The 14,010-nt window shown below is 45.4% G+C and overlaps 2 protein-coding genes across 3 annotated transcripts; both read right to left on the bottom strand.

The window, feature by feature from the left end:
- Window positions 1-359: 359 nt before the first annotated feature.
- On the bottom strand, window positions 360-2,628 carry NDUFA6 (NADH:ubiquinone oxidoreductase subunit A6). Its single transcript, XM_054280144.1, has 3 exons — window positions 2,467-2,628; window positions 2,177-2,292; window positions 360-996 (listed from the first exon to the last, which is right to left on the bottom strand). Exons 1-3 carry the CDS (start codon window positions 2,591-2,593, stop codon window positions 865-867), a joined length of 375 nt encoding a protein of 124 aa, XP_054136119.1. The 5' UTR covers window positions 2,594-2,628; the 3' UTR covers window positions 360-864.
- An 854-nt stretch (window positions 2,629-3,482) lies between these two features.
- On the bottom strand, window positions 3,483-13,566 carry LOC128939159 (cytochrome P450 2D14-like). Of its 2 annotated transcripts, XM_054279966.1 has the most exons (9): window positions 13,156-13,566; window positions 10,366-10,537; window positions 9,495-9,647; window positions 8,721-8,881; window positions 8,413-8,586; window positions 6,474-6,615; window positions 5,743-5,930; window positions 4,727-4,868; window positions 3,483-4,600 (listed from the first exon to the last, which is right to left on the bottom strand). In XM_054279966.1, exons 1-9 carry the CDS (start codon window positions 13,366-13,368, stop codon window positions 4,422-4,424), a joined length of 1,524 nt encoding a protein of 507 aa, XP_054135941.1. In that variant the 5' UTR covers window positions 13,369-13,566; the 3' UTR covers window positions 3,483-4,421. The 2 variants fall into 2 exon arrangements, with proteins under 2 accessions (XP_054135941.1, XP_054135950.1); XM_054279975.1 differs by lacking the exon at window positions 8,413-8,586.
- Between the last annotated feature and the right edge of the window lie 444 nt (window positions 13,567-14,010).

Below are 14,010 nucleotides of genomic sequence, written 5' to 3'. Positions count from 1 at the left end.
GAGGAGTGCTGTGTTACAGTCCTCATGGGGAAGAAAGCCCCAGGACTTACAGGATAAAAAGATGTTTATTTAGGCTGGAAAAAAGAATTTTTAGTTTACTGCAAACATCCAGTGCTGGGCACATCCGGAAGAGCACCCAGTTACTTGCTGAAAACCTGTTCTCTGCTGAGAGAATAAATTCTCCTTATCCCTCTCAAAAGGGAACTAATAATTCCTGATTCAGTGGATGAGGTAATGGTGGGACACCTTCTCCTGCTAGGCTTCAGAAGCTGTTACAGAGCCTTCCTATTCTGGAAAACAGTACAAATCCCCTTTTTCCAGGTAGTTTCATTTTACAGCAGAGAAATAGACTCTGCTGATGTTTTATTACACAAGGATTTATTTGCCTACCATTAGGATATTTTCTCTGGGAGAAATGAAAGAGACTAATGTCCAATATAAAACACAAGGTCAACAAAGTCATAGGATGAAATTGCAAGACACTGCATGAATACACTGCAGTGTCTTGCAATATCCCTAGCATACCCCTCAAGCACAAGAACATTTCTGCCCTTTTCCTCACAGAGCTAACATCTACAGATGGGGCTGCAGGCCAAGCACAAAGACCAGGAGCCAGGCTGTGTTGTGGTTATTCAGCAGACACCCCAGGGCAAGTGATGGGATAAATGCCATCCACTGAAAATACACACTGGCAAAACTAGGACATGACAACTCTTCAAACAGATCATAATCGCTTGCACATGCTCTGGATTTGCCTAGTCATTAAGCTCCTAAGATGCTAGAGAATCTCTTGGTATGGATTTTTTTTTCTATTGTATAGAACTTTATTTGTAATATAAGGCAGGAAGACACAGAGTCAGTTCCTCAGGGATTGTGGCCCGCATAGAATTTGGACAGAAAGTCTTTAGGTTGCGGGGTTTCCGTCTCGTGGAAGTACCTCATGACATGAGTCCTCTGCTTCCAGACATGAATGGTTTCTTGAAGCTCCATTTTTCCCTGCACACACACAAAAGAATTTTAGACTAGTTGGCAGTTAGAGCCCAAGTCTAACCACACAGTACTGAGAAAGTTATTTGAGTGAACTTAAAAACACCTACAAAAATAATAGCTGCATCAACAGTTCTGTACTCCTACAGCCTGCGTGCATTACCTGCACTGTGACACAAATATACTGTTCCTGCCTTGGGACTTCCATGGATTTCTCTGCAGCACAGCTTCCCAGCCCTGTGACACAGGCAAGAGACTCTGTCCCCTTCTTAAAACCTGCTTTGTTTCTTTCCTGACCCACACCTCCCCTAAAATTCTACACAACATTCCTAACTTTCAAGCACCTCTACTGAATTTGGGTGAACAGCAACACTTCAGCTGTAAAATTAACTGCTGCCAAGTGCTTTGCACCAGTATCACTGCCACTGAGACGTGCAAATTCTTCACAATTCCATTCTTTTGTACTCATTTTATAGGATGGTAGCACAGCAAAATGAGACTGCCTGGAACTGTCACCTAGCATACTATCTAAGACTTTGTTTCCAGATTTTTTCATCACGTAAAGTCAGAGTAATTGTCTTGAAATACAAGAAACAAAACAGGTGAGCATGGCAGTCATTGTTTGGAAGCTTTCTAATGCATTAGAATTGCACAGGTGAGTTACTGTTGCTCAGACACGTTTTGAAGCCTGAGGTGCTGATTATTGCTTTGAAGCATCTGTAACGCACCATGAGATGTGTTACAGAGCCAGAGTGTTCTGCCACCCAAAACCAACTTCCCACCAAGTACTGACACTGTAATATATGTTTCAGAATCAGTGAAGAAAACTATTTTCCGATCCAATGAAGTACTGTAGAGGGAAGAAAGTTCATTTTTAATAGTAAACTAGTGAGCAGCACCTATTTTCCCTTTGATTGTTGTTGTTAAAAAAAGGGCGAGCAAACAACAAAAAAAAAGGAACAAGCTTAGTGTTAGTTAATTGTCGCTTTGCTTGACATACACTTGCTGAATTCTAAAGCCACCTGATCCCTTATCAACAGGTTTGCTGACACAGATATTACCAATCCAACTGCAAAAGACAACCACTCCACAGACAGGCTGATACAAAGTTGTTCCTCTCCTCCATCACACTCACCACCATCAGCCATATTCTCTGCAGCTTCAACAAATCAGAAGTAACAGTGTGTACCTTAATAACCAGCATGTCTATCACGCGTGGATCCGTAACGTGGGCGTTCTTCATGAACATCTCCCGCACCTTGTTCCGCCCCTGTTTCACCGTGATGTCCAGCTGGTACAGGTGCACTAAGAGAAACACAACACCTACTGCGGTCATCCACGTCGTTCTGCACTTGTTCCACCAGCAACGCGCAACTCAACCCTAAAAATCGCTACACTGTCACTCGTTCGGCTTCACCAATGTCACGAAGGCCGTTCCGACCTTGAGCCCGCGCGGCAGGCCCCGCGTCCCTCACCCACCCGTGTTGGGCACCTCGCGGTACCAGGCCCGGTACAGCTCCCTGACGCGCCGCTTCGCCTCGCCCAGGTCCCGGCTGAAGATCGGCTTCACGGCGGCCGATACCACCCCCTTGCCAGCCACCGCCATCTTGATGCCACCGCCACCTCCTCCACCGCCCGCGGGAGCGCACAGGGCAGGGCAACGGCTGCTATTGGCCGGCTGAGCTGCCACTCCAGCCTTTTGGGCCGAGCGCCTCCCATCTGACTGGTCAGAAGAAACGCCAATCACCCAATCACCGTGCTACAAGGGGCGGAGCAGCTGCTGGCTGGGCCCACACAGGGCCCCGCCTCCTGAGGCCGTGGGTCTGCCCCGCCCCTCGGAGCCTGCTCCTCCCTCAGGGCAGGGCTGGGGCTGTGATTTGGAGCGAGTCATTTGTTCCCTTTGCCGTGGAATGCCGCAATCGGGTGCTGTTCGGTCAGACAAGTGGACTTTCTCTCAGTCACTCTTGCATGCTGGAAAAGACGCTCCCTACTTTAGCTATACCCCCTCAGAGCCGGCTTCTCCCTCAGGGCAGGGCTGGGGCTGTGATTTTGAGCAAACCATTTGTTCCCTTTGCCCTGGAACACTGCAATCGGCTGCTGTTCGATCAGGCAAGTGGATTTTCTCTCTGTTACTCTTGCATGCTGGAAAAGATGCTCCCTACTTTAGCTATACCCACGTTTTATCCAAATAAGCGAGTGCCGGAAACTCTCCAAAGTTAATTTCCCTTTAAACACACTGGGGAATGTGCTGGCCCCTATAAATCTGAACACATGCAGTTTGGTGTCACTGAACAGACCAGAAAAGTAACACTGAAATGATCTTGAAAGGCACAGGTGCTGGGTGTGAGGAGAGAAATCTCAGGTGAGTATCTGAGGCAGGAGCACAGAAGGACTGAGGCAACCAGAAAGAGGAGGGGAGAGAAATGAGATTTCGCATCACTTTTATTCTTTCAAGTTATTTTATCGATGAAAAGCATAAATGTGCAAATGTGCAGATCCTGCTGAAGTTCAGATCTTAATTTTGTTAGTAAGTATATGCATAATTCCATAGCTTTCATAGCTTCCAAAATTACTATTACACAAAATAACTACTCCACACGTGCACTCAATTTCAGATTTATTTATTTATTTTTTTAGTGGTGGTTATATGTAGGAGCTCCTTTGTGCTACTATCTCTTTAGATATGATAAGTGGGCTACTCCTAATTTAAACATCAGCATATCTTTATATCTTGCACACAATTTGTCAGGGATATTGCAAGAAGAAAGAGAGAGGCAGCTCTGAAATCTGTGGCCATACAGTTTCAAACAGTGTTAACTCCATCCCAAGGTGAGTTCCAAACCTGTCCAAGAGCTGACTTTATGTAATGCCAAAAATAAAAAATAAAAATTAATTGAAGGAGATAATAAATCTAAACACCAGGATTTCTCTTTAAATGTATTTATAGAAATTTCTGTATTTTAAAAAGGACCTTCTTCTGTGGCTACAACACCATCTGGATTATTTATGTACTCCTTGGTATTTACTCCTACTGGAGACATAGTGTGACATAAGGGCTGTCAGGATTAAAACTTACTTTCTTTGAGGCTAGAAATGAAGACAGTGCAATATTTGTTCAACACACAGAAGTGTGTAATAAACAGGAAGGAATGAAGGGGACATGAATGTCCTGGATGGTAAGATTTTCCAGAAGCACTACACTGAAACTACGTTGTAATGTCACCTTGTTATTGAAGCTGAAGCTCTCTTGTCTGATTCAAGAAGCACAACTAGAATTAAGCTCAACAAGATAGTGGCCTAGGTCCTTACTTTACACAGCTGTGGCTTCTGCAGAGACTTGAGATTGAACGTGGCATGATCCTGCCTAGACCTGCAATGCTCCTGACAGAGTTTGGGCAGTGGTGGTCTGTCAGTGAAAGGGGAGTGGTGTGCACCTATCTTGGGAGAGCTCGCAGCAGGTATGGGTGTGGAGAGTTGGTGAGTGCAAAGTGACCGTCCTGCCGTGGCCTGGGCTGGTCCTCAGGGAGCACAAAAGTGAATTTCTGCAGGAGAGTGGTAAAGAAGAGAAAGAGCTCCATCCTGGCCAGCTGTTCTCCCAGACAGGCACGGCGACCTGCAAGAAAGGGAAGAGGAAGTGTGTCAGAGAGGGCAATAATCGATGCCGGAACTGCCACGGAGGGACCGGATTACCCTCCAGCTGTTCTTCTGACCTGCAGCTGGATCCTCCCCTCAGATTTACCTGCTGAGAAGGGCAGGAAGGCCTCTGGTTTCACAAACTGCCCCTTTGCATCCAGGAAGTGTTCGGGGTAAAACTCATTTGGTTTCTCCCAGACTGTCTCATCCTTCAGCACCGAAGACAAGTTGGTGATGATTGTCGTCCCCTGCACTCCCCCACAAGAGGAAACAAGTGAGACCAGCAGGATTATCTTGGCACAAGAGTACTGGTCCCTCTTTAGTCCCTGACTGCCAGCTAATAGCCCCCATTTCCACTTCTGCATCTTATTTGAAGCAGAGGTAAAGGAGGGCCCTTTTCCAATGGCATTTGGTGCCTGCCCTACACTCTGAAGCACCTGAACTTTTGCAATTTGTAGCCTTACAGAGGCTGTAGCGTGCAAATGCCAATTTCACGGTTACACAGTGGAAACAGCCTCTGCTTCTCAGATCCTCCTGGACTTGTTTTAGAGCTGCAGAGAAAAAGCTGACTGACAGACTTCAAAGCCCAGCTTTTGCAGGGACCAGGGAAAATTGCAAAGCTTTCCTGTTTCACATGTCAAGGTTCTAAATCAGAGGAGATACCACACGGCTACAAAAAAATCCCAGGCTTAAATTCTGCCACTGCTCCCATGGCAGCTACTTGTCACAATGAAACTGGCCTGAATGCCAATGGCATCTGAGTAGCTTCAGAGATTAGAATTTAACTACTAGCATCTCAGGAAAGCCAGTAAGCTGGTGTTCAGTGCCTCCAGAGAGTCTGTTAGGCTGCTTCTGACAGGCAGTGAATATCACAGCTCATTGAGAGGAAAGGAAACCTTTGCACTGAGCTGCCATTGCAGTTGTGTTCCCATACAACAAGTGTGAGCCTAGAACACAGATGTGACCGTCTGCCTGAATTTAGCATTTCAAAATTAGTGCTCAGCAGTGACTGTAATTGGGGCTGGAAGTGCAATGCTGCAGGGTTGGATGGGATCATCCCCACCCTGTGCATGGCAGCTGCAAAAGGAGAGGTTGCTGTGTTGCTTGTGTGGTCACAGTCACCTTGGGAATAAAGAAGCCTTGCAACTCGGTGTCCCGGTATGTCATGTGAGGTATCCCAACAGGAACAATATCCCCACAGCGTTGCACTTCATGGATCACAGCATTAGTGTAAGGCATGCTTGCTTGGTCCGTCATGCTGGGCGGCCTCTCTCTGCCAATCACTCTATCAATCTCTGCCTGGACCTTACCTGAAAGCAGAAGAGATAAAGAATTAGAGGACCCTTAGAGAACCAGAGGCAGCTGGTACAAGCTGAAGGAAGACTGGCTGCAGGAGATTGTAAGCACTGTGTGAGAACAGGACAAGCAGTTAGAGACAGGAAGGCATTTTTCAGTTGATTAGTGGCTATGTATAACTGTTCTTTGCTTATAGCACCCTTATTAAGGCCTTGCCACTTGATATGCTACCTTACCCCTCCTCTATGCAGCCTGGATAAGCAGCATTAGAGAATTTAAACCAATCAGCATCTGTTCCAAATATTGGAAGAGCCTACACTGACCTCAGCCAGTCCTCAGATGAAGCTCTCAAAATGAAGGCAAGAGCAAACTTGCCGTTCAAACTCCAGTCTTTTTATCATGGCTACCCTGTGCCAGAACAGCTGTTTGGGAAGTGTTTCTCTTCTGTGTCTGCTACACCAACAATCATCAAAGCTGTTCCTGATTGCAAAATCCTTGTGGAAAAATGACTCTTGAAAGGAAGAGGCTCCACTTCTGCAGGTAAGTTTCTGACTTACTCTGTATTTCTGGATGGAGAAGCATGTACAGCAATGCCCACCGGAGAGTGGTGGAGGTGGTCTCAGAACCAGCTGTGAACAAGTCCAGGGTCACCAGACGAAGGCTGTTATAGTGGAAACCATTCTCTTCAGCTGCCTTACCCTGTGGAGAGCAAAAAAGTGAGTGATTGCAGCTGCGGTAATTGCTGGGAAAGCACTTCCAGAGAAGTGCTGAGAAGCACTAGATCCATTTTTTAGCATGTGTTCCTGCTTTTTATTGGGAGACTAGAGCACAGCACAAGCAAAAGTCTGAGCATGAGGGATGTACTTTGTAACTCGGTTACCTCCTGTATTTGAAGGCCCTCAACCACCTCCAGTATACTCAGAGAAGAATGCTACTCCTGCCTTCAGGACAGAAGTAAACACCTTGTGCCTTCAGCTCAAACAGACAGCAGGCCCTTGCCACTCACTGTAACATCTTCCCCCAGAGGAAGTGGAGCACACTTATTCAGGTTTGATCAGATGATAAAAGCCACAGAGGAGAGAGGAGGCTTCATTGATGTGGCAAATGCAAAATTAGCATTATTTTAAGTGGGTTATCTCTAGCTGTGCATTACAGATTCTCGCTGCTCCTGCCCTGGTGTTTTCTTACTATTGAAAAATAAAAAAAGATCGGGGCTATCAGGTGAAAGGATTATTGCTTCCTACTAAATCTGCAACACCACTTCTAGCAAAACTGGTCTCCCATCCAAATGCTAATTGAGCTCAAATTTGTTAGCATATGAGATATGACAAGTTCTCTGCATGAGTTCACCTGCTTGTCTTTTCTAATCCTCTCTATACTTCCCTTTCCTAGGGACTAGCTTCTGTTAAGTTACTCTGTATATTTAGATGCTGTTGTAATATGGATAGCAATTAATAATGCATTTAAGACTCAACTGTTATTCCAAGAAAAGATCTCAGACAAGGGAGTTTGGGACAGACTTGACCCAAGTTAACTCAGGAGAGGGATTTATCAGACTGGCTTTCAGATGATGTTAGTGAACAGAAGAGAGATGTGGCAAGAGGCAGCACCCACTCTCAGGCTGTACTGCTCAATGCAGAGTAACGTGGGTCACGTTGCTCTGCCCATGGGCTGGAGGTGCCCGATCCCCACAGCATGGCAGGGTTTGTAGTGCATAGCAGCAGTGCAGTCTGAGGACTTGGATGGGGGAAGTGATTTGCAAGCAGAATTTGGTAATATTGCTCATCTGGCACTTGAAATGTAGTGAATCCATGTGCAGAAACATATGGCAGATGGACAGACCAACCCAAATATCTTTGACTTTATACTGACTTTGTGCCTGACTGAATTCAAAGAAAGACTCCTTTTAATTTCAGTGAAGTTCAGAATTTAGGCCTTCCTCTGAGATCTAGCAAACTACTTCTTAGCAAGCAATAGAAATATATATATATATCCCAAAGGAGACACTGGTTTCAAATCATATCTTGGTTTAAAGGCAGCCTATGGATGGGGCAATGACTCCAAAAAGTCAGGCCGTTGCTCCATTTTTTCACTGATGTTGAGGCATCAGTCATTGAGGCACTGACATTACAGAGAACCTTGCATGCTGACTTGTTCCCTAGTGCAAACTTAGGACATTTAGCGAATTCTCAATTATTGCCTTTTAGAAGCCTTCATATTTTTGTAGGCTGGAAATAGGAAGTTCCTAGATAATAAAGGAAGTGTGAAGGCAGGAAATGGAAACAAGGACATCAATAGATAACATGGTGTCCTAAGACAATAAAAGAGGTTCCGCATGAAGAATACCTTTCTTCACAAGGTACAGCATGGAGTGAAAAAGTAGGAAATCAGTTGGTAAGAGGTTTTGTGCAGCTCTAGGAGGAAAGTCAGCTTCACAGGTTTGAACTGGCCAAGAAACTACTCCTGATCCTGGAGGGTCTGCTAGTATCACCCTACCTTCTCCATTTCCTTTAAAAATACATCTGTGATATCTCGGGTGTAAGCAGGGTCCCAGGTCTTCACATGTTTATCAATGGCCACATCTATGAAGTCCATGACCTCTCTTTGTGCTCGAAAAAGCTTCTGTGCCACTCCAGGGATCCGCACCAAAATGGGCACCACGTTAAGAAGCTGGGGTGTGAGAACCAAAGAGGGGACAAAGAAAGAGAGAGGAGATATTTATTACATGATGCAAAAAAAGAAAAATGAGGAAAACACAATTCTCTCAAGTAATAGAGGGCAGCTTCTTACAGCTTGTGGCGTACCTGAGGCAGGAATCCAGTTTCCTGATCCAAAGAATTTTGAAATAGCCATGACAGCTTCTTGAATGTCTCATCACCATAGTCAAAACGGTCTCCAAAGACAATGTGGCAGATCATGTTGCAGACAGCATTATTTAAGGGAACATGTATATCAAAAGATTTACCTGAAAATGGCAATGGAGACCAAGCCATGAAGCTCAGCAACACCAAACTGCTGAACCTCATCTGCAAGCAGTGAGGATACACAAATGCCACCTTGATGACACCAGGAGAAAATGCCCCAAACCACTCAAAGCATCACTCTAGGAAGTGAAATAATCTCATTCTTACTAGTATTTAGTTGCTCTATGTTTAAAGAAGAAAATTCCCAAGAAAAACTGAGCTGTGGTGCTGCTCTGTGACTTGACAGGTAACTCTTTGTTCTGTGTCTGGATGACAGGCTGTGAACTCTCAGCTGCACTTTTATTGCATGTTATAATATCAGTATGTTCCACTAAACTTCATCAATCAGAGTTACTGAGCTCTGGGAATAACTCTGTTTTACCTCTCTATTTCTAATTTCCTATTTATTTACTGATTCAAATGGATTAGTGTTATTACAGTAGGCCCACTGTGTAAAGCAGAAGAGGCTCCAAGGAGGGCACATAGACTAGGAACACTGCATTTGCATGGGAAGAGAGCCCTGCATGCAAACAGCAGTGGCTGTAGCATTACTTCCCTCTGCATCACTGTATGGCCTTTTTCTGTGATTTCCCCATCCTTGTGGATGTCACAAACCTTCTTTAGACTTGATTTCAGAACAAAGAAATCCAGCTTCCTCTACCACTCGCTCCTCCAGGGATTTCTTTCCCATCCCAAAGTTCCTCAGCGCAGAGAGTGAAAATCTCCTCAGCTCCTTCCAGACATGCCCATATCTTGCTACAACAATCCCTGGAATTGTGGATGAGCAAGAAATGTCAGATACCTAGCTTGTGCATCAAGTGAAGCGTGCTGGAGAACAGCAATTGTGAGTCTGGAGGTACAGGTCTGTATGGATAGATGAAAGAGTCTGACCTTGTGCAGCTTGTTCAGACAGCAATTCAGAAAAGGATCACTGCACCTTCTAAAGCTTGTGCATGGCTGGCAAAGGTGCAGGGGGATTCAAAGGGAGCAACAAGGGCTGCTAAGGATAAAGCAATCACCTCTCCAAAGCATTCAGCATTGTTCCCATAGCTTGTGTGAACTGGGTAGCAGCATGTGCCACCACATAGGAGCTGAGGATGTGATGTGGGCAGGATGTAGGAAAATACTCTGTCTTGAATTAAATTATCATATTTTTTGCAACAACTTACACGTACCATTTTCCATAAGCATTTTCTCTTACATAAGCACTGTAAGTACTAATTTGTGGCTGTTGGGAGCTGGGTTGTACCATTTACAGTGTCCTTACACAGCTGAAGAAGTGTGTGATTGCTGGAGCTCTACTACAGCCATGAAGGGGAGCCCCCCTTTAATCAAATCCAAGTTTATCACCACCAAAGGGTGCCAGACATGCAAGGAGGTTGACCAGGGGGACACACAAAGGTGCAGTGCACTGAGAAAATCTTGCCTCTACCCAATCCTTCCCTTGCTAGTGCCATCAAGGAATATCCATTGTCATGGGACTTGCCTTCACAATTCTTTCCATAGCCCATATGTTCATATATTGGAAAGTGTGGCCGGTCAGCAAAGTCCTCTGATTTGTGGACCAGGGCTTCCTTCACTGCTTTATACCCATTCAGCACTACCACGTTGGTCCAGCAGTTCTGGAGACTGAAGATGTTTCCAAACTTCTTCTGAAGCTGCCGAGATAAGAAAGCATGTCTGTTGCGGTTTGAATTTATTTTATTGATGCTTTGTTATGTGGTTTGTTCTGTTGTACCCCCATGTTCTCCCTGAGTTAGTGTTACCCTTCCTCAAAGCTGTCCCTCATGCCATTCCCTGCCCCTTGTTCCAGCTGTTTCCCTGCCTGTCATGGTAAACCAGCCCTTGATTCCCAAACCTTCCCTGCCACTTTAACCACTTAAACCTGGTTCGTGTCATGGCTTGTGTCTGGCACCTTAGAGCAAGTGGCTCTAAAGGTTCTGCCTCTGGTAAATCCCTGTACCGAGGCAGTTCCCCACTCCGGGCATGGCACCGGAGTTCCAAGAGCTGGCCCAGGCTCCGGCAGTTGCTTCCCATGTCCCTGAAAATGAGCTGAGTGTAAAGTCAGAAATATCACCATATCTTTCTTTAGGGCATTTACTACTGAGTGAACTTTGAGGTACTTTTCTTCAGAGATCTTCAGCTGATCTTTGACCTTGAACTTTGCAATGTATCAGCTCCAAACAGTGCCAAGCAGCAGCTGTAGCAGGATCAATGCCCTGTAAGTGGAAAAATTTAGAACACACCTATCCTGGCCAAACTGTTGTCATGAACATTGTGCGAGTATTTTTAATTTTGTCAAGAACCTTTGTGGGAATTTTTAAAGACTGCATGCTCAATAATGAATTATTTCCTAATGGTTCTATTTATTTTGATCTGAAAGGCTAAGTAAGTTCTCAGTTAGTGTACTTCTGCTGAAGGAAGTATTGATAATAATGTGATATGTAATTTGCATTTAAAGATGCATTTGTAGCTAAAGATCTACCCAAGGACAAGTTTCCACAAACATGGTTGGGAAAGGCAATTCCACACTGGAGTTCCAGGTCAACTTTCTCCCTAAGAAGAGTGTACATATCTAGTACAACTGGTCACTGGAACCCTACATCTGCTGTGATCTGTGAGCCTCATAAAGCTGAATCAGGATGGCTGCACAGGTAATCCTGTCAGCTCCATGGGAGCTGGCCATGGAGCAAAGCCTTCTCCAGGTAGACAAGCCCTTTAATGGGACATGGACTCCTGGGGTAGGCAGGTCAAAGCTCCCTTGCTAGTCAGGAACACTGAGCATATCTCAGAAGCACATTGTTTTAAGACAGTGCAAGAGTAGCAATACCCCACAGTTTTCTTCTACTTTTTTTTCCTGTCTTTTTTTCTTTGTTTAAAAGCTAAGATTCTTGATTTCTTCACTGTAGCATTGAATGGAATTGAAGTACCTACTACTGTATTTGCAGTAGGGTTGAAAAGGGGATTAGCACTTAGAAATTCTAATTAGAAATACATCAGTAAAAATGATTACTGGTCAAGACTGTGGTTAGTATGACCCTGACATGAAATTATTTGAAAATGGGAAGCTTTTGGTCTACATGCAAGCAAATCATACAAATGCTGTATTTAGTTTCTCCACTTGCAGGTTTTGGACATGCTGTTCTAGAAAAGAGGCCTTTAGGGTTTGCAAGGTGAAGAACAAAACACCTGTGGTTTATCTGCTGCAGGCTGTGAAAGCCCTGCCTTCCCTTTGCGAAAAGGTAAGCACTGACTTTAAATAGGAGCCTACTGAGATTTTGGGCATTGCTGCAGGGGCAAATCCCACAAGCTGGTCTCTTTAACTGAAAATGTGACATGCTTGCAGGCATGCTTCAGTAACTCCCAGGAAAGCCTGCCATTCCTGCAGCCACATTCCCAGCACACAGATATTTGTTTGTCTTCCGTTGTTTGCACAACCCCCTGCTCCTTTGCCTCCAGGCCTGCCCACAAGTAGGGTTGGCAGCCAGCTCTACAGCAGCCCCTGTCACTGGGGCACAGCAGTGGTCGCCCACTGAGCTCATACAGCAATGGGGAGATAGAGGTTGGGAAGTGTTGGTGCACAACTATCTCATTGTCTGTGTGGGGCAGGTTAGTGTCCTTGAGCAGTGACTTGCTTCATACTGGACTTTGGAAAGGGTAGTGATACTGTAGTTGGCTGGAAATAAACGTTCCAACATAATCTGAAGTATTAGAAAGCAGATATGCTTTACTGTAGCACACGACTCCTCTCATAGAATGAGTATCATGAAATGCCCTTTACAACAGGGTATTTATTGCATCATGAACATACATATTCATAGCAGCATGCTTCCCAGCTACTACATAGATATCCTTTTCCTAGGACTTATCAGCACCCATCTGCCTCCTGCTGGAAGTCCTTTCATGGTCCTAGAGGGTCACTGAAACCTGTCTCTGGAAGTCAGACTCGCTGAGTGATTCAGTATTACATGTTCCCTTGAACATTTTCTTTGGTCATGTGTGCGTTTCTTGTTACATAACTTGCCAAAACCCCCATCATATTCCTCATTATCTGTTTATCTGCTGTTTCCATGTTTATCATCCTGTGTGCATACTTTTACATCCCTTTACCTTTTTTTGCTAGTTAGTCTTAAAGCTTTCTCTAGCAATTTCAGGGGAAAGGAACATTCCTGTTCTCCATGGTATGTACCTGTAGCTGGTGCCAGGGTGTGACCCAACCCTCCTGGGCCCATGGTGGATTGTATGTGGAGGGTTTTGCTCAGAGGCTGGCACTCACCTGGCCGAAGGAGCGGTGGGGGTTGTGGAAGTCAATGGAGAACATGGTCCCGATGAATGGCAGCGAGGCTGGGCCCGGCGGGTAACGGCTCCACTTCTTTCTGCGCTTCATGAAGTCAAGCAGTAAAGTAAACACTGTAAGAAAGAGCCCCAGTATAGAGATGTTGCTCCAGATGGATGACAGCTGGGACCCCAGCCACAGGAGCAATGCCATTTTGTAGCCTGTCTACGACTTGTTTTTCCTCTTTTGACCCAAGACTGTTGCTGCCTCCTTTTGCCTTTTCTCTTCTCCTCTCTCACTTTCTTGCCCTTACAGCTGCTCGTTTCTCCTTGCTTCCTCCTCTTCCTCACACTGCCTTTTTCTGCTGCTCCTCTCTCCCTGCACTAGCTGGCTTTTAGATATGAACCTTGGCTCTACCTCTAAGCTCCTCCTCTGCTTAGCTCAGTCTTAGGGGAGTGGTGATGAGGGACATCCCTCCTCCTCCCCCTCTTCTTCATCCAAGGCCAGAGCTCAGAGTCCTCTGTTGCTGCTGAAAGTGGCAGCTGGTGCTAACAGTGAACTCAGTGGGGCGGGGCTGGCTGAGCCCTGGGTGTTTGGGTGCCTTCTGTCACAGACGAGGAGAAGTTCACAAGCAACCAGTCCTGCTGCATTCTCATGGGACAGTTTGGAAAGAGGTTGTTTAAATGTGTGTCACCTTCTTGTTAGTACAGGCAAGTCAAGGAAGAAGCAGCTCCTAAACACAGATCATACAGGTTTCTCTTTGCAGGCTAAAGAGGGAGTTCCATTGGAACTTGAGAGAATTCAAGTTAGATCAAACATTCCCTTACAGAAAGCACTTACTACAGCAGTTAGCTT

Source organism: Melozone crissalis, unplaced genomic scaffold, assembly GCF_028551555.1.
Source record: "Melozone crissalis strain CALT ecotype California unplaced genomic scaffold, PUWL_Pcris_2 ptg000004l_1, whole genome shotgun sequence".
In the NCBI taxonomy this organism is placed as follows: domain Eukaryota; kingdom Metazoa; phylum Chordata; class Aves; order Passeriformes; family Passerellidae; genus Melozone; species Melozone crissalis.
This window is presented reverse-complemented; position numbering and strand designations above follow the sequence as displayed.